General features: G+C 43.5%; 1 protein-coding gene across 8 annotated transcripts; it reads right to left on the bottom strand.

Moving 5' to 3' along the window:
• Positions 1–445: 445 nt before the first annotated feature.
• On the bottom strand, positions 446–19,346 carry Ube2j1 (ubiquitin-conjugating enzyme E2, J1). 8 transcript variants are annotated; one of them, XM_087547896.1, is made up of 9 exons: positions 19,118–19,314; positions 15,366–15,421; positions 15,190–15,263; positions 14,039–14,170; positions 11,273–11,357; positions 10,654–10,759; positions 8,700–8,829; positions 7,375–7,494; positions 446–3,087 (listed from the first exon to the last, which is right to left on the bottom strand). In XM_087547896.1, exons 3-9 carry the CDS (start codon positions 15,247–15,249, stop codon positions 2,809–2,811), a joined length of 912 nt encoding a protein of 303 aa, XP_087404022.1. In that variant the 5' UTR covers positions 15,250–15,263; positions 15,366–15,421; positions 19,118–19,314; the 3' UTR covers positions 446–2,808.
• Between the last annotated feature and the right edge of the window lie 1,293 nt (positions 19,347–20,639).

Here is a 20,639-nt window from a genome sequence, read left to right as displayed (position 1 = left end):
AGTCATGGTCACCGCCCTAGCTGAGGTAGGCTTTCCCAGATGACACTGCCTTCAGTTCACTCATGCTCCTGTTGTAAGTAACCCCAACAAATTCATTGGTCACTAACACAGTCTTGCGTGAACTGGCTTTTGGCCTGGCGGTAATGCCATTTGAGGTGAACAGATCTTGTTCGCATGGCCTCAGGGATTCACTCAACAGTGAGGGTCACTACGATACAGTTGGTACATACTTATTCGAAGGTCATAGAGCAACGTAGGCTTCTTCACACTTCATCCTGAGGCCCCGTAAGTACAGGTATGTGGGGTTTTAAATTCTGGTCTGTGAAAGTGGGCAATCTCCACCGTGTTTCTTCATAAGCCGGAGCTGAGTAAACAGTTCTTACTCTCCTGAAATAGGGAAGGCTGTCACTCTCATCGGAACACCAATAAATGACTGTCTCCTTAATTCACTGAGAAGCTTGATGAAATCATTTATTTCAGTAGAATAAACCAACAGCAGCAGCAAGAAAACGTAAAGTGCTACATCAGAGCCCCACCCACATACAGATCTGGAAGGCTCCCGTGGGCTAGACTGCTACAAGCAAAACAGGCATATTTTTTCAAGCATGCTATTTTGACCAATTTGATGTGTAGTCATATGATATGCTGGTCAGTGAAAAAGCCTTGAGTTTTGAATCTGAGAACTGGGGAGACAAGAATTTAAGACCTACCTACCAGCTTCTACATGGTTTGTGCCTTATGCCGGATCTGGGGGGTTAAACTGAGGCTTTGACAACAGAGGCCTTCCATGAGTCCACTAACCCCAAGGTGGGGGTTGGAGGAAAATTTTTAGATAGCGGATCAGGGGTAAAAACAAAACGTACCACTTTGATGTATGTATCAGGTGCTAAAAATTGCCAACATGCATAAGGAGGTAGCCAGTTAGCGACAGTGAGGGAGTGGATGAGATCTCCCTCCACACCCAGCACAAGTGACCACAGAAGCACAGCAAGACCGCAGAGCTCCCTCCAAACACTAGCCAGGCCTAACTGGAGGGGGATGACTGGAGGGGCACGGCTCTAGCATATGAGCTGTCTCAGCCCAGGGCGACAGCGCCAGGGTTCTTCTCCTAAGTGGGAAGGCCACCCAGGCTTCCCACGGCGTTACTGACTTCTTACTAGATCATGGAACCACAGTTTCTCATATTATAAACTAAGAATATGCTTTTTCATGGCAAGAACATTATTTTTAAAATGGTAATCTATAGTCTTCCTTACATGAAGTCTTCACAAAGTCCTTGGGCTTTTTAGATTTTTGCCAACCTCATCTATAAACAATCCTTAAATAACTATAAAAATCTACTCTATTAAACTGGAAGATTATATTATATATAGCATTCGGTCCCTTTTAAAACTTCTGGTGTTAAGATAACAACAGTAACAACAAAACCCAGCTACCAAATACAAAGGGGAATTCTCTTCAGTGGCAACAGATCCCAACATCACATGACAGGAGTGAGAACCAGGCTCACCTTTAAAGTGATTTTGCGAGCTGTTTTATCTTGCCAATAATTATATTTAGTTAAAACCACATGAGGACTTTACAACTACCCTCCCACACATACCTAAAAGATGCATGAGCTAACAGTTGTGGACTGAACCCAAATACCATTTATATTCAGTTCTCCTTAAAAAAAAAAAAAACAAAAAACAAAAACAAACTTCCAAATGGGCTTCAAGAGCATGATATATTTAAAAGCTGGGGACAGTCGAGTCAGCAATGCAGGGCCCTCGGAAGTGCCTCGAGGTTGCTGAAGGAGCATGGGAAGGCAACCTTGTCCTGAGCAGTCTCACTAGGCACTGTGATGACAAGAGTACAGGTCAGCGTCTGGGGCACTTGCTGGCACTAAGGGTAGATGGATTCTTCATTACATGTTTCTTAGGCCAGTGAACAGTTCTAAATAAAGGTTTATTTGTGGTTAATCCATCGCTGTACCTTGGGCCCAGAGTTTCCTATTAAAATTTGAATACTAAGCATATCTCTGGAATACTGAAAAGCTAGAGTGATTACAGAGCGGGGCATAAAATTCAAACCATGTCAGATCAAAGTAAAGATTCAAACCTGGTGACCTCCTCACCTACTTGTGAAGGAAAAATCAAACAACTGCTTGGCTTGGACCCTGGCCTGAGAAGGCTGTGGAAGCCTGTTTCTTTCATTTGTGTCCATATTGGGGATGGCGCATACCAAGGTGCTGCAGAGTCTCTCCTCTTCAAGTAAAATCCAAAACAAAATATAACAAAGATCTTCATAAATGTCTGAAATAAAATAATTCTCACTGCACACAGTTTCCAGTACAAAGATGACAGAGTGGGCGATCCCCGTCCATGTCTCTCCTATGAATGACACTGCTCAAGAAGACAGTGAGCAGTGTGCCCCACCGCCATCTTCTCCCTCACTGTCTAACTAGAGAAGGACTCACAGGCGAGACTGAGGAGCCGTAACACTCAATGGAAACACCTTCTTAGCTGAGAATGCCAAAGGACACACAGAAAAGCACTGCGCTCTGTAGAAAAGCAGCGTGGGTGTGAGCAACCGCAGTAAGTTACTTGTCTGTGAAGTAGATTAAATAGTAAGACAAGGACTATGGCTTCCGACACACTGCTGGGCCACAGCCTGAATGTCTACTTATAGCACAATGAATTTATAACAATAAAAAAAGTAACGAAGGGTAAATACAAAATAATCTTTTGTAAACAATCCTTAGGTTATACCCAATGCAGAATGTTTAATGACGCAACTGAGTCACAGCTCTGAAGTCATAGACCAGCATTATAACTCAAAGTCAAATATGTACTCATTGGCCAGATATATCCGTCGGAAGATGAGAGCTGCCAGTGCCAAAGTCAGGATGATGATCAGCATGGCTGACCCGCCGTGCTCCGTGTGGTTGGCTCTTGGTGGCTGGCCTTGGAGTACATCGGGGGAAGCAGACGACCTTCTCTGACTCTGTTGCTGGGCTCTACGTTGCCGAGGGCTCATGGAGGTATTCTTAGGAGCTGGCTGGGTAGGTTGTGGCAAGGGTGCTCCTGATGGATTCTGGGCGCCATACTAAGAAATAATAAAATCTGTTTGAAATTGGCCACAAAAAGAAAAATTGTACATGCACTTGTTAACAGTTTGAGAATACCTAGAGTATTAGATATGACTAGGGCAAATTTACCAAGAACCATCTGAATGCGGAAACCAGGAACCAACCCTGATAAATAAGCTAGAAACACAGGTTATGGTGAGCTCGATGAAATGGAGGAACCCATTTACAGCAGACAAAGGTCCACTGTGGCTGTTTCTCTGCAGATGGTGGACAGCTGCAGCAATTTCTGCTAAGCTTCTGGACACTGCTCTTTTATCCAAGGGCCCTGAAGGACACTGATCTCTTCAGTATTATCTTACCAATTGACATCCCTCCATCGACAATAATAAGGAAATAATTTTAATTTTTCATGCTGGTATTGTAAAAATGTGATTGTTTTCAAACTCAGCTTACCCTTTTCCATAATCCCACACAAGTGAACTAAACCCAGGTCTAAAGTATCTGTTACTTAGTATTCAGTATTGTATGCTATGAGGGCACCCTGGGTCCATGAGGGCCTCAGTGTGCTCCACTGTGTGCACGGCTGTCCCCCAAGGTCCCAGGTGATAGCATCTTCCAATTGCTGCAATGACTGGCTCAGTCAGGGGACAATCATAATGTGACACAGGGTTTCAAAATCTCAAGTTTGCCTTGGAGACATTAAAACTAGCAACAGCACACTCAGGGAAGCTTGAAAGGTGGAGTACACACAGACTCCTTAACCTGCCCGCACTGCATCAATGGCTTTAGTCCTTTCACTAGGAATAGCCTTTCCATTAGAACATATTGATGCTTTAAGACAAGAAATAGAATGAAGTGTCTTAGTATAATATGAATTACATATGAGAAATGTCAAAGAGTTTCCAATAGAAAAAATGCAAACACTTAAAAGAATCAGATAATATAACCCAAATGATTAAAATTATAAGTTTTGTGCTGGCAACAGCTTGAACATGGGGGACTGCTGATCTCAGTTACTTGCAGAATGCCCGTCTGAAGCTTGACATTCGTTTCAACAGCCACTTGTTAACTGGGTATGGTGGATCCCACTTGTAACAGCAGCACTCAGAGTGACGACAGGATGGTAAATCCAAGGCTAGCCTGAGCTACATAGAAAGACACTATCTCAGAATAAAGGTGTGGTGGTGCCCCGTTGTGGCACAGCACATTCATAGCATCCACAAAACCCTGAGTTTGATCCCTAGCATAGGAAAAAAACTTAGATAATCTGAATTTCTTAAAATTATTCTTTGAAATTTCTTAAATGTAGTTAACCCATAATACAAAGATATAAAGAAACTACTGGTGAGTTTGCGTAAAAGAGCGTACTAACACTGAACTATGGCTGCATAAACTTGGACTTGTACAAGCTAGACTCCAAGGGACCGTCTGTCCCTTGAGGAGCACAGAGACAGAAAATTGTATGGTATATGAGGTCCCATGCCATCACAAATGCCACACAGTAAGTGAACCAAGATTCAATCAGTGAACTGGTTACAGTAGCCAACAAACATTACAGTCTCGTTCCTGCATCCTCCCCTGATCCTCTTGCCCCATCCTCCTCCACCCCCATAACCATCAAGGAACAAGTTCTTAAGGAGAACCATGACAACATAGCACTATAGTCTAAGGGAAAGATATATCAAAGCTTGTATTGACTGTATTATTTTTCCCTTAGTCTGAGGGGAAATTATCCTGCCCAAAAAACAGACGAAACAATGAGCCTTTATTATGTCTGCCTTTGCCTGCTAGATGTGTTTGCCTAAGCCGGCTATTTAACCTAAGTCTCGGCTCCCTCATCTGTCCGAGGCAGATAATATCCAATCCAGCAGGTGTGAGGGTTAAATGGATTAGTGACACCAAGTGCTATGACACATACTGACTTAGTAAATGTTAATCATCACTGATATTGTTACTGTTAACATATCCTTTTGCAGGCTTCAGATTTAGACTCAAAAGCTAAGTTGTGAACTTGTTTAGAGTGGCTCTTAGCCTCCTTAGTACTGTGATTAATACATTTAGAAAACAACCCTTAAAACATGTTTGTAATCTCAGCACTTGGGAGGCTGAGGCAGGAGGACTGGTAAATTCAACGTTAACTTGGAACACATGGCAAGACCATGTCTTTAAAAAAAAATTAAATAACCCGGCACACACAAAACTCTTAAGTTTGATCTTGGTACTGCAAAATTAATTAATTAGTCAATCAGTACATGTGCTTTAATTACATTGCTTACTGCTGGGCGGTGGTGGCACAAGCCTTTAATCCCAGCACTCAGTAGGCAGAGGCAGACAGATCTCTGAGTTTGAAGCCAGGCTGTCTACAGAGAAAGTTCCAAGACAGCCAGGACTACACAGAGAAACCCTGTCTTGAAACCTGCTCCCCAAAAGGGCTTATATAATGTTTTATTTGGTTTCTATATTTCAGATGTCTTTTGTATAACTGGCTAAATACTAATGAAATCTTATAAAATACTGAAACTTTTCCTCTCTAAAATAAGTACAGTCATAGGTATGTACAGCAAGTTCTCCATAGTAACCAGAACAACCGACTGAGTGAATTGTTTGTTTTTTATATTAAATAGGATGCTCTTAATTTTTACTTATTACTGTAGGCAAGCATGTGTGGTATTACATGCCATGAACGTGCCATGTCATACTTGACAAGTCGGCCTTTCCAACTTTACATGGGCTCCAGGGATTGAACTCAGGTCGCCAGACTTGCGTGGCAAATGCCTTTACCCACTGAGCCATCCTGGAACACTTTTTAATATAAAATAGAATGGCTTCCTCAGAATTTCAGTCCCTGGGTGGGTCCAGGAAACTGGTAAGCCTGGCAAACACGAGCTCTCATCAGGTATAAAAACACTACATCATAGACAGTTAATAACAACATAAATGATATCTAATGTAGCTGGAATACGTAACAAGGTGCTTCCCAGTAGATTTAAAACATGTTGATGCATCCCTGAAAGAAAGCCACTCAAAGCTATTGAGTCCCACTTTACGGTAGATACACTTTCTGACCTTTGAAGGCCTCCAGGGCCAGGGAAATGGTTAGTGCACAAAAGTGCCTCCTGCCAAGCCTGACACAAGTTCAATGCCAGGTCCCACAGGGCAGAAGGAAAGAACTGATACCTGCAAGCTGTCCTCTGCCCTCCACACATACATGTGCACAACTCCCTCACTAAATCAATAAATGTCTTCTATCCAGAGGGGGAAATATAATCTGTCAAGTAATCTGTAGCAAAATTGAGTCCAAAAGGAGTAAGAACCTCTTGTTAAGTCAAGCGTTTCCCTCACAACACTCACTAGTCAGTGCCATTGCAGTGCTATCTGTGCCCGTCCTCTCTGGTCACCTGTGCTGACACGCTATTTGAAACGACTGGTCAGAGCAGAGCTGTCACCACCCACAGGACACTCTTTCACCCAACAATTGCTAGCCACTGACTCTCCATAGCGTCAGTTCAACAGGGCTGTGTGCACAGAGCTTAAACTCTGGTCTGTGCTTCTAAATAGAGCGGCCAGCCACATGCTGCACAGGGCTCAGCACAGCCAGTGTGCCTGAGGGCAACACTGCTGACCTCACTAGAGCCTGCTGAACTTCAACTTGGAGAGCAGGTGTCATAGCGTACTAGGCAGATTACTGTCAGTGTCTAGTATCTATTAGAGAGTTAGTTAATAAGCATGTTTTACCTAGGCTAGCACGATGCTAGCACTGACTTTAAAGAAGTCATAGCATTCTGAAACAATAGAACCTAGAACTATTTCGTTTAACCCCACTTAACAACAACAAAAATCCACAAAACTGAAGTCCAAAAAGATTTGTTCAAAACATTGTAACTAATGGGGCAGCTGGGCTAAAATCCTACTACTAAGAAAAGCACAACTTTCTGTATTTGATCTGTGATCTTATCTTAGTCCAAAATATGTGTGTGTGTGTATGTGTGTGTGTGTGTGTGTGTGTGTAGTGTGCTGTGTGTGTGTGTAGTGTGCTGTGTGTGTGTGTAGTGTGCTCTGTGTGTGTGTAGTGTGTGTGTGTGTAGTGTGTGTGTGTGTGTAGTGTGTGTGTGTAGTGTGTGTGTGTGTAATGTGGTGTGTGTGTACTGGCACACATGTATATGTGGTTGTGGTGTGTGTAGCGGGGTAGAATGATATGTGTGTGTGTGTGTGTGTGTGTGTGTGTGTGTGTGTGTGTGTGTATGTGTGCGCGCGCGCGTGTGTGTGTGTGTGGTGTGGTGTGTATTAAAAGATAAGAACCATACCGATGTGCTTGCTGCAGCACCCTGGAATGTTGTAGGTAAATCGTCTTGTGAATCATTTAGTGAGAAAGACTGGTTTAAGTCTGATTCAGCGATAGTCTTTCCAGATGAATTGACTTCGGCCTATAAATAAGATATACCCAAGAGCAGTGTTATAAGAAGAAATGTGTTAACAATCAACTAACTCCCTCTCCTGAATTTATCTGCATTGCTCCTCTCGTATCTACCAGCAGTTAAGCTCCGAGCATGTCTGCATCGTTTCCACAGGGCAGCCTGCATTCTGAGGGAGCTGCTACCTACTGAGGAGCCACGCCTATGGTTGCTAACCTACAACTCTAAGACCCTCCATGAACTCAAGCTCTGAGTGATGTTTAGGAGGCTGGCTGGGGCTGTGACAACAGTCCCAGGTTGATCAGACTTTACTGTAACTAGTCAGCATAAGATGCACATATTCCTCAAATCTGAAAAATCATGACATTCAAAACACATCTGATCCTAAGATCTTCAGAGAAAAGATTCTAAGTACAATAGGAACCCTGGAAAGGAAAGAGTATCGTCAAGATTTATACTCTAGGAACTAAGATAAAACTGAAGGGAGAGCTCCCAAGAACTGGACCTAGAAGCAGACAAAGGGCAGAAAAGTAAGAGGAGACAGCAGCATACTGCTTCATACAGGTTAACTTATTCCAGAAATATGAGTGTGATTACTCAGAGTGTTAAAATATTATAAAAATTTTATATTTGGGGGATAAAGGGGAAATTGCCAAAATGTTAACAGCAGTAACACCTTGGAGGTGAGATTACCTACTTCGCTTAAAAAGAACTAGAATTGGGGTTGGGGATTTAGCTCAGTGGTAGAGCGCTTGCCTAGCAAGTGCAAGGCCCTGGGTTCAGTCCCCAGCTCCGAAAAAAAGAAAAGAAAAAAAAAAAAAAAAAAAGAAGAAGAACTAGAATTTAAAAAGCACCAGGGAGAGTTCTAAATGCAGCTATAATGCATGTAGTATAGGTATTAATTACACAGCCTGACAAAATCCCACAAGGAGGTTCAGGTTACTGTCAGCAGGTGTAGAGGGGGCAGGCACACGACAGTGAAGCCTGACACGTGAGCACACAGCCAATGACCTGCAAAGCTGAGATCTGAACGCAGTCTTGTACACTAGTCTAACTGCTATGCTCAAATGCCTTCTTCATGAGTGTAGCTTATGTTTTACAGTGAGGAATCATTACTCATAAATCTCATTTCAATAGAACCATATTACTTTCCTTTTCCTAGAATTCAGCAGTAAACAAAGACTCCCCAAGTGGATTGGTTTAGGAATTTACGGTACCTTAAAACTAATTTGTCTAGCCAGTTCTTTGGCTTCTTGGTCAGCCTGGCTTGAATCGATTCCAGATTTTAAAGGCAACAGGACATCCTTCATGGCAGAGCCACAGCCCTCACAACAGAAGTCTTGTGATCTGGAAGGATAGAATGTTGTTCAATGAGCATAAACCAAACAGTTGAGTACTAATTCCCTCTTTTAAGATACTCAGATAGGGACTGGAGAGATGGTGTTCAGTTCCCAGAACCCATGTGGTAGGAAACAACCATCTGTAATTTACATTTTAGGGGAGCTAATGTGCCCTCTGACCTTTACAGGCACTGCACACACATACATGCAGGCAAGACACACACACACAAATATAAGACAAAGATTAATAAATCTTGAAAAAATAAAGATACTCAAATACCAAATGTCTAAAAGAAAAGAACACTTAACAACGTTTTAGTATACTCATCTATTCACTGTGAGAGAGTATTAGTTCTGAGACAAATAAATGTGTTTATTAGAAAAATAGCTTAGACTTCATTTTTTACAAATACGTTATGTAAAGAAAGACAAACTTTGGCTGTACAGGGACAACATATGTATGTAAACTGTTTATATACTATATGATGTCCTTAAGAGCACACATCATGAGCCTATCAAAGTCTGTGAAAAGAGTAGATATGAAGGTTCAGTTATCTCTTAGCAGAAACATGTGAAATAGGAAAGAAGCCACTTACAAATAGAATGTATAGCCAGGTGTGTTGATACACACCTTTAATCTCAGAACTTGTAAGTCTGAGGCCAGCTAGCCCTAGACAGTGGACAGCCAGGGATACACAGTGAGACCCTGTCTCAAAAAGAAAACCAAAAAAAAAAAACCCAAAACAAAACAAGAAAACAAAAAAGCAAAACCAGATTACATTATCTCAGTACTACCAAAAGGGAATGGAACTTTGAATTTAATGAATTATGATCTATAGATAAAAATACACCAAAAAGAAAATAAAGAACCCTGTATCACTACCTAAGAAAACCTCCTTTACTCTATCCCAGGTCACTCACTAATATCTGCTGTGGGCCATACGAGTGGCTACAAAGATACAGAGGATTCACGACAGCCCCAGGGGACTGATCCTCCAGGCAGCTATACATACACAATGGCTCTGGCTGTGCCATCTGTGACAGCAGCTGAAGAGGGACAAAAGGCCAGGGGTGCTCTCCAGGAGACATGCCTCCCAGCTGGCGTCAAATCAATGAACAGCAACAACTTTTTACTATTTTTAATTATTATTATTCCTATGTGTATGGATGTTTTGCCTGCATGTACGTCTGTGCATCTCCTGTGTTCCTGTACCCACGGAGACCAGAAGGAGTTAGTTGGACCCTACAGGGCTGGACCATTGTAAGCCATAATGTGGGTGTTGGGAATCAAACTGGGTCCTGTGAAGAACAGCCAGTGTTCCTAACCACTGAGCCATCTCTCCAGCCCGTCAACTACTTTTAAAAGAATGAGATAGATGAGCTGGTGATACAGCTCAGTGGAAGAGTAGCTGCCTAACACAGGGTGAAACCCTGGGATTGAGCCTTAATACTACAAAAAAAAGTCACGAAGTCAATTTTTTATATTCTGGTCACTCTGAGGAAATCTGCAAAAATGGTTTCTACAATTAAGACTGGATCCATGGGGCAGGAGAGATGGCTCAGTGGTTAAGAGCACTGACTGCTCTTCCAGAGGTCCTGAGTTGAATTCCCAGCAACCACATGGTGGCTCACAGCCATCTGTAATGGGATCCGATGCCCTCTTCTGGTGTGTCTGAAGACAGCTACAGTGTACTCATATATAATAAATGAATCTTTAAAAAAGAGATTTCTTATTAAAAAAGAAAAGACTGGCTCCTTCGCCAAGGTGACGCAGAGAAAGAGACTTAACACTGCTGACCACTGATAGCGCTCAGCCTAACAAGGAACTTACTTCTTGGCAAGTGCTCTCCTCTCCTCGGGCGTGTAGTCTAGAGAACCTATGGCTCCCTCTCCTTTAGTTGGCATAAACCCAATGATGGCCAGCAGGGCTGTCCTTACTGAAACAGAAAGGGAACAGCATTTCAGTGACAGGAGCTGGGTTAGGACAGAAGCCAGATCAGCAGTGCAAGTGTGGGAACCCACGGGGTCTCAATGCTCTCATGCTTTCTGTGTGTGTTTTTTAAGAAAGGAAAAAGCAGGCAGACATAGCAGCCTACATGCTAACCCACGCTAGGCAAGCAGAGTCAGGAGGATCAGTAAGAGACTTTGCCTCAAAAAATAGGTAGAAGAGACACCCCACAACAACTGCTGGTCTCACACAAATGTGCACAAACGCACAGACAAAACCTTAAGAGAAATTAGGTTAGCTCTGGAAAAGAGAACTGCAGGGTTTTAGAAGAGATGCAAGTGAGAGGTATTTAAGTAATGTATAAACCTACACATGAAAAAGTATTGTTGTTAATTTTCAATGGTGGCACATATTAGCCAAAATATCTTCAATCCCAAAAATGTCTTACAATTCATTATTAGAAACGGAATAGTGATTGGAGCTTGTGTTCACTAGTACTCACTGCTCCATGAAGGCTGCCAGGTCTCAGGATGATGTCCTGAGATGCTTAAACAGATCTTCTTGCCCACTTCAAATCGTCCATTAGCCTTAGAAACAAAGAACACATTTTAAAAACTGCAAAAGTCCAGTTAATGCCTTATCCTTTTCATGAATACATGTATTTTATATTTATATATGTATAATAATTTTCAAGATATTTATTATCTTCTTAAATATTTAGACATAGATTTTGTCCTTTTATCGACACGCAAAAATATGTGTTGAATGCTGAATAAATAATGAAGGCTGTGTGTAGAAGGTGTACGAGCACCTTTCTGAGATGGGGCTAAATAGTTAGCATAGCTTCCTTACTGAGGTGTGCACCGTGCTGCCAAAGTCACATGACTAGTGGGTGAGGACGGGTGTGGAGAGGTGACTATGAGCAGCAGTGGCTTTACAGAAGGATGACGCCATTAAATTAGAACACAATCGAGGAAGAACACTGGTCATGATTTATGGTATCAGAAAAGACTCAAGAGACTCTTGGGCACCTTTCCTTTCAGAGGTGACCACTGAGCTAACTCTCACAAATGAAAAGCAGCTGCAACCCTGAAAAGCAGAGGTATCTACAACGTGAGGAAAGAAGGTGAGAGGGTCAGAACTCGCACTCCACTGGGAGGAGGCTGACAGGTCCTGCCTCATCCACATCACAGGCCACTTCCATAAACATTTGCTGAATCGAGGTTGGAAGTGACTTTAGGAAAGGAAGTGAGTGAGGAGGCAATACTGACCACTAAGGAGGGGTCCACCACTGCTCCAGTGGGGTACATCCACTTGATCCACTGGTTACTACTGGTAAGAAGCTGCTGCCTATGGCTTAGTACTATCACATACACACATACATACACATGTGTGCACACAGATGCATGCATGCATACACAGGTGAACACATACATACAGATACATACACATGCATACATGCACACACACAAATGCATGTAGGCACAGATACATGCATGCACACACAGATACATATATACACACAGGTGCAGACACACACACAGTCACACATGTATACACACAGACACACACACAGTCACACATGTATACACACAGGCCTCCCACATATACCAGCCCTTATTCAGACTGCTTGTTTCTCCCAGTTAATATATCAATGGGAGCCTAAAGGGAAACCCCAGCCTTATGCCAACATCAACAATTAACAGCAAGGCCCAGTGCTTATTAAACAGCTTCTAGATGCCAGGAACTTGAGAATGTGGCTGTATTTGCCACAACAACATTCCATTTGACCGAAACAAAAACTAAATTTCAAAGACGATACATAACCACGCACTATCAGAACAGAGCCCTGGCAAGCTGACTCTACACCAAAGGCCTTTGGCAGCCTCCTCCCAAGGACAGCCTAGCTGTGCTAGTGCGCTGCTGTGGACGAACATCTTTTCACAAAGTGCTACCCCTCAGGTCAGATAAAAGTTAGATGGGACAAGATGGAGACTGAGACGCCATGGCCGTTCTCAGATAAGTAGAGGAAGCATGTTTCAACAAAATTATCCCTGAAACCAGACTGCAATAGCCGAAACAAGATAAGGTTACCAAAAAGAAAAACAAGGCAATAAAAAGGTCAGTGTGTGTGTGTGTGTGTGTGTGTGTGTGTGTGTGTGTGTGGGTGTGTGTCTGTGTCTGTGTGTGTGTGTGTGTGTCTGTGTCTGTGTCTGTGTGTGTGTGTGTGTCTGTGTCTGTGTGTGTGTGTCTGTGTCTGTGTGTGTGTGTCTGTGTGTGTGTGTGTGTCTGTGGCTGTGTGTGTGTGTGTGTCTGTGTGTGTGTGTGTCTGTGTCTGTGTGTGTGTGTGTGTCTGTGGCTGTGTGTGTGTGTGTGTCTGTGTGTGTGTGTGTCTGTGTCTGTGTGTGTGTGTGTGTCTGTGTCTGTGTGTGTGTGTGTGTGTCTGTGTCTGTGTGTGTGTGTGTGTCTGTGTCTGTGTGTGTGTGTCTGTGTCTGTGTGTGTGTGTCTGTGTCTGTGTGTGTGTCTGTGTGTGTGTGTGTGTGTGTCTGTGTCTGTGTGTGTGTGTCTGTGTCTGTGTGTGGTGTGGGTGTGTTACAATTTTCTTGGTTAGGAGAAAATTAAACATAAATAAGGGAAGAAAAGTTTAGCAATTAAAAGAGTTAGATATTAATAGTATTTCACATGAAAATAAAACAAACAAGAAATTCTGAGGGGTTGGGGATTTAGCTCAGTGGTAGAGCGCTTGCCTAGCAAGCACAGGGCCCTGGGTTCGGTCCCCAGCTCCGAAAAAAAAGAAAAAAAAAAAAGAAATTCTGAGATAGAAACAGAAATAACATTTATTAAGGTTTCTGTAGCAGGCCCTATCCTAAGAGCTATATACAGATACTGAATAATTTTACTGTCACCCAGTGAGACAGACATCACAGTTCATCATAAATTTGAGGGACTTAGGAAAAGAAAGTGAGGAGGATGGGAAAGAGGTGATGTGACTGAGCTGCTCCAACTGTCCCCCATGTGCCAGGCAGCACACCCAGCATCCTCACACAGGCACTCACTGAGTCCTCACACCGGTGCTACAAACATAAGCATTCGCTAGGATCACCAGTACCTCACAGACGAATCAGCTTCCTCAGAATTATTCTGAGGGAAAAATATTGTACTTCTATGGTCTAGGCTCTGAAGGAAAAAATAGAATAATGTTGTACTTCATTTTTTTTATGACTGGAAAAGTTAACCTGCAAGCATTGTAAAGCCGAGAGCTCTTACCGTCAGCAGAATAATGCTGGGTGGTTTCATGGGGTACTCTGGTGGCAGTACTATGCGTCCATGATAAACTCCTCCATCAAAATCGGAATCTGGGGGCCCTCTAACTGTGAAGTGCCATTCAAAAAGGTTATCCTAAACAAAATCAAGAATCCAGAGAATCAAGAACATTTAAAAATATTATCATTTTTATCAATAGTAACATTAAAAATGCCAGGTGAGGAAAATCAAAAGCTTTCTAATAGTGCTATAATAGTTTCTAGTGCTCAAAATGCCTCAAAAGTCACAAGTAAAATGTATTATTTATTTATTTGTTTACTTATTTACTTATTATCTGTAAGTACACTGAGACACCAGAAGAGGGCGTCAGATCTCATTACAGATGGTTATGAGCCACCATGTGGTTGCTGGGATTTGAACTCAGGACCTCTGGTAGGGCAGTCAGTGCTCCTAACCACTGAGCCATCTCTCCAGCCCCTAAAATGTATTATTTAATGTAAATTTTATGTCTTATAAAAGCTAAAAACTTTTTAAATAATTTAAAGTGTCTGAGTCCTATTATACACTCATAAATAAGATTAATTTAATTAACTATCAATTAGTGAAAATATGGTCAAATCATTAGTATAAATTTGAGTTATTTTAACAAACCTTTAAAAAGTATTCTCCAGTATGTATAACTGGTTAGTAATATTAACAGACTAGCTATATGTCCTTACAGGGCTAACAAGTTACCATTCTAAGTGCAAAGTTCTTATTCACTGTAACGTGTGTACTTCACGATCACTGTGGAAATCTGAGCATGCCCACTGGCATCCTCCTTTCACAGATGAAAACACAAGAGCCAGGACAGCTGCAGGGACCCCTGAAGGATCGGTCTTCTTACTATACAGTGTCTGCGATTCTGTCTGCTCCGCTTGCTCCCTCCCTCCCTCAGCACTGAACACCAGGTTAGCATCTGAAACCCTCTGACAGAGTCCCTGAGTCAGCACTGCCTAAGGAGTCTGATGAAAGGCTAATGAAACACTCAGGAAACAGAAAAGGTACATCAATAAACAAGCACACCATTAACTACGCAAGCAAAGGAAACGCAGCTCTAAGGCTATCCTGATACCGCAGGGCTGCCGTCCTGAGGAGGACGGAGACAAACTAACCTCCAGAGGCTGAGCGTGGTAATGATCTGTTGGATCTTTCAATTCTGCGGCTTCTTTCATCAATCGTTTAACAGCTAAAAGAAAACCCATGAAGTGGAGATCGTTAGAATATACTTTTTTAAGTGATCCGCAAAGACTAATAAAAAAAACTTCTAGCCAGGAATGATGGCACGCACCTTTAATCCCAGCTCTGAGGGGGCAGAGGCAGGTGATCTCTGAGTTCGAGGCCAGCCTGGAACACAGAGAGTAGGCAGAAAGAAGAAAACAAAGGGTCAGGTACCAGCTCTTGAAATCAAGTAGTTTAAAAATCAAGCAGACAAAAAGCAGGTAGCCTACAGACCTTAGCGAGGCATTTCTCAATTAAGGCTCCTTCCTCCCTGACGATTTCATGTCAGGTTGACATAAAATCAGCCAGTACAAAAAATTTTTTTAAAGGACTGAAATCTTCTTGCATTACTTTTCCTGTTGCTGTAATAAATACCCTGACTAAAGCATCTCAAAGATGGTCCATCCTCACCCACAATTCCTCATGGTGGGAAATCACGCAAAGCTAGCAGATTACACATATGCAGAGTTGGAAACACAGAGATGAGTGCAGTACTCAGTCCATGTTGCCCTTTTCTATCAGTCTACAACTTCAGGCCATGAATAATGCTTCCCACAGCTAAGATTACTTTAATCTCACACTGGAAATACTCAGAGGCTCATCTCCTGGGTGATTCCTAGTACTCACGTGGAGGATCACAATCTAGTTCCAGGGATCCAATGCCCTTTTCTGACATCAATGAACACCAAGTTCACATAGTACACACACATATTCAAACAAAACATTCCTACACATAAAAATAAAAACAAACAACTAAAGCAAAATGAACAAACAATACATATTTGAAGAATATCGGAGTGGAGACAGAAAAAGAATAACTTCCTGCCTTAACAAGCTTACAGCAATTAGAAGACTTGAAAAAACTTAAAGGCATTGTGACAGTATGGACCAGGTGTGAAGGACTACCTACAGGAGCTGAGAAGGCTGGACCGCATAGAAGCTAGAAGAGGGAACAGGGATTCCAGCCGGGCTCAGTGGAAAGCTCTCCAACAGAGGACCCAACAGAGATGGAGACATACCATTGCAGAGTGGCTCTGCTGGAAATGCTTAAGAGAGGCAGAAGGAGCTAGAAAGGAAAGCAAGGGTTAAGCCTTACCAACCTAACTCAGAGCTGCTAAGTGATTACTGCTCAAACACTGTCAGTTTGACAAGAGATCTAGTGAGTGTTTGTTTAGTGGATCTGATGACACAGTAACACCTTCACCACAGGGCAGAAGGTAAAGGAACTGACCAAGGCTGAAGAGGCCACCAGTGTGGAAGAGGTCTCAGTGGGAGACAAGTTTGCCCAGCATGCTCGAGGCTTTGGGGTTGGTGTGTGAAGGGCAGGCAGCAGCTCCCAGTGCTATGAATCCACGGGATATGGATTTTAGGGAAATACATGAGTTTGAAGGTGGTTAGGATATCAATGAATTTGGTTTTTACAATTCACAGAGACTTTTCAATCTGTGGGAAATCTGTAAAAATGTTCAATCACTATAATTCTATGCAGACCAGACGACATGGTGTGAGTTCACTGGAAAGTTTGATTAGTATGAAGTTCAGTTGATATCAACGGTATGAACAGGATAATTCCCAAGCTCCTGGTAATCAAAGTTACCGTATACACGACAGTTCACTTTAACCACGGTCTATATTGTGTTCTCTGATTTCCCTCACTCATCTCTGAGATAACCCAACACTAGCAGACAGGAAATGAGCGTTGAGATTACTTCCTCTCACCATCCTAATCTACAGATAACAAGGATGGGAGAATCAAACAAAGCAAACATTATCACCAGACTTCACAGCATTTTAGCAAATCCTATAGTTCATCTAAAACAGTCTCTATGGACTCAAAATCATCTACATCAACAGGGAAGATATTTTAAATCTCTTTATAAAGAGTATCACCTAGAGAGTAGAATTTTTAAACAGATACAAAAGTCAACCAAAGTTCGACATTCTTTGGAAATTTATTAACTCATTAGGTAGATCCGCTGGATCTCACAGAGACCTGCCTACCTTTCCATCCCAAATGCTGGAAATAAAGGCACAAATCACCATACCCATCTAGGAATGTATTAAATTTCTAAAGTTGCTTAAATTTTACCATAATCTCAGGTACGATAACCTATCAAGAAGGAGCAATTTGGGGCTGAAGTGATGGCTCAGAGGTTAAGAGCACTGCCTGCTCTTCCAGGGGACCCTGTAAACTGACCCAGATGGCAGCTCACAGCTCTCTGTAATCCCAGTCCAGGGGATCTGTCATCCTCACACAGACATACATGCAAGCAAAAGTCCAATGCACATAAATAAAAAGATAGAAAGATAAAAGGGAGTAATTTAAAAAAAGAATGAAGGCTGGAGAGATGGCTCAGAGGTTAAGAGCCCTGACTGCTCTTCCAGAGGTCCTGAGTTCAAATGCCAGCAACCACATGGTGGCTCACAACCATCTGTAATGAGATCTGATGCCCTCTTTTGATGTGTCTAAAGACAACTATAGTGTACTTATATATAATAAATAAATATTTTAAAAAAGAGTGAGCAACTCCCTGACAACATTTCACACTGCATTATTCTCTGGACATTTGCCTAAGTACCTCTGCAGATCTGGAGCAACCCTGTGACTAAGGAAGTACTGTACAATTTAAAGTCCAACTAATTAAGCCAGGTGGCAAACACCTTTAACGCCAGTTCTTGGAAGGCAGTGGCAGGAGTATCTTGGAATTTGAGGCCAGCCTGGTCTGCAGAGTAAATTCCAGGACAGCCAGAGCTACATAGAGAAACCATCTCAAAAAATAAAACAACAACAAAAGTCCAACTAATTTAATCATTCTGGCCTCAAAATAGTAAAATTTAGGCATTTCTACTTTTTCTAACCTTTTTTAATTCTTCAGGTTTTAAGTGATGGGCTGAAGACAAAGAATATGGCCCATTAAAATTCAGCCATGTAACTCTTGCACAGGCTTGGCCAAACGTTAAACAAAATCGCTAAAAACGACTAATTCTACATCTAGTCACCTATGGACTAAATGAGAGAGATTCACAATACCAACTCTTTCCCATAAGGATATTAGACTTAAAGTCCAAACGAAGAAGCAGTGTGGGAAAGAAAATCAGTGGCGAGAGTTCTAGTTCAAGGATCATCAATACCCTGAGGCTTGTTATTCAGAGTTAACAGGGAGGTTTTACTTTTCCCTGACAAATTATCAAAGGACATTTACAGGCTCCAGTAATCTGTGTTACGCCTGCCTTAATAGATTAGACAACTGATAATAATTTTTGCATTGTTCTTAATGCATCAGAAAATAACTGGAGGCCAGGATTGTATGGGGGCATTAACTGAAGAAATTCACATTAGCAATCCACCCCCAAATCGTGGTTAATTCTCAAGTACACAGCTCAACTAGTTTAGCTACAGGACATTTATGTCTATAAATCCTCCCCCAAATACTGAAATGGGCTATTTCAACCACAGATTTCCTCAAATTTGAGTCAAACACCTAACAAAAGTTCGTCAGCACAGGCGGAAGGGATATGAGGGACGCGGTCCGGCAAGGGATGTTTAGTAGTACCGGCCGACATCGCCTTTACACCTGCCCTTGGCTTGGCTGTCTCCAGCTTCACTCCGCAGAGACTGGGAAGAAGAGGCCAGGAGCCAAGGGGCGTCAGCAGATCTGAGGATCCGTAGCGGCCACCCGCCCTGCGGCCTGCACCCCCAGACCGGCCGCGGCCTCGCGTAAAGCGCGAGCCCGGAGCAGCGCGAGGACCGGCGGACACGAGCCGGCCGAGGCGCGGCGCCCTGAGTCCCGGGTCCCCTCCCGCCGCCCCAACCCGGCTCACCCGGGCTCTTCAGGTTATAGCGGGTCTCCATGGCGGACCTCCCCGCTGCCGCTCTCGTCGGCGCCGCAGCTGCCCGGGTGTCGCGCGGCGGACGCGCCTGACGAGGGCCTCCGCTGACACCGCCCAGTCCAGCCCGACCGCGGGCGAGGTGCGGGCCGCGGGGTCCGCCTCCCTGAGGGCCGGCCGGGCGCCGGGGCGTCGCCGAACGGGGCGCCGGGCTGCGGACGGCCTGCGGGGCTGACGTCCGGGCCGACGCGCCGCTGCGTCACCGCCGGCGCCGGGTCTGTGAAGTCGGCCTGACGTGGCAGTCACTTCGTGGCGGTTGTTCACTCGGCGACAGCGGCAGCGGCGGCCCCGCGAAGCCCGCTCGGGGACCCGAGGACACGGGCGGCACCCTCGTCTTCCCTTCGGCCCAGCCCGGGAGACCGACTAGCCGCGGGTCCTGCAGGGTTCCCCAGGAGCTCGCGGAAAGCTCGGAGGAACGGCGCAGCCCGTAGCGGTCGGCAGGCGGGCGAGCACGGCCTAGGGCTCCGCCACCGTGACGGCGCTTCTCCGAGCCCGCAATGGTCTCGGTGCGATGGACCCGAGTGGTCTTGTGTACCCGAGGCCCCTAGCTGCGCGGTGTGATTAACTAAGACACCGCTTCCGGGGTGCATCAGAACCTTCCAGAAATAAAAGCAAGGCGGTCACCTGGAATTTTAGTAAAAGCACATACATAAATGGGACCGGTCATGGATTGTGGAGGACAGAGAAAGGATGGTTCAGAAGGCTTCACGAAGGAAGTGGGTCTCAAGAAAGGAGGGACCCATAGAGATTACAGAAGGTAATATAGGTGGGATGAAGATTAATTAGACAAATTAGTGTTATATAAAAATCTTGTTTGATCTTATATTGTCAAGTTTGTAAGTGAATTATCTGTAAGTGAATGCCATAGTGATTTGTCCCAGCCTACTGAAGTGGGAGGGTAAAAAAAGATTTAAATGGCATCTTTTAAGCCATTAAAGGTGATGTTTTCTGAATATCAGTAAGCTGATAATCTGATGAATAGAGAAGCAAGCAAAACCAAACTTCAATACGTTTCATTCAGCTTTCATTCTTTGTGTTCAGTCCTCAAATTCAACATCCAACAACCTGCCCAGCTCAGCAACTGACCTCATAACCAGGCCTGCCAAAGGGATGTAGTCATTCTCATTCACCAACCAGCTTCTGAGGGCCCTTTCCCATGAGGCTCTTCTCTTCCTCCAAACAGTGGAGGTAGAATGTTTCTCTTTTATTCTCGAAGCCACCATCACGTTGTCCTTGGGGACTCTTCCTTAGGTAAAAACAGCATCAAATCTGGCATTGAGTTACAGGCTGTGGCAAAGCTTAATTATAATCGCTGCAAGAGAAAAGCCAACTCTTGAGTTTTCTCTAAATAGAAACGTGTGCAGATAGGGTAAAATGTGGATAAAAAGGAAGTAAATGCCATTTAAAGGTTGCTACTTTCTTGACTGTTAACTGGGTGGGAAGGAAATTAATTTTC

This window comes from Rattus norvegicus, chromosome 5, assembly GCF_021556685.1.
Source record: "Rattus norvegicus strain SHRSP/BbbUtx chromosome 5, alternate assembly SHRSP_T2T, whole genome shotgun sequence".
Taxonomy (NCBI): domain Eukaryota; kingdom Metazoa; phylum Chordata; class Mammalia; order Rodentia; family Muridae; genus Rattus; species Rattus norvegicus.
This window is presented reverse-complemented; position numbering and strand designations above follow the sequence as displayed.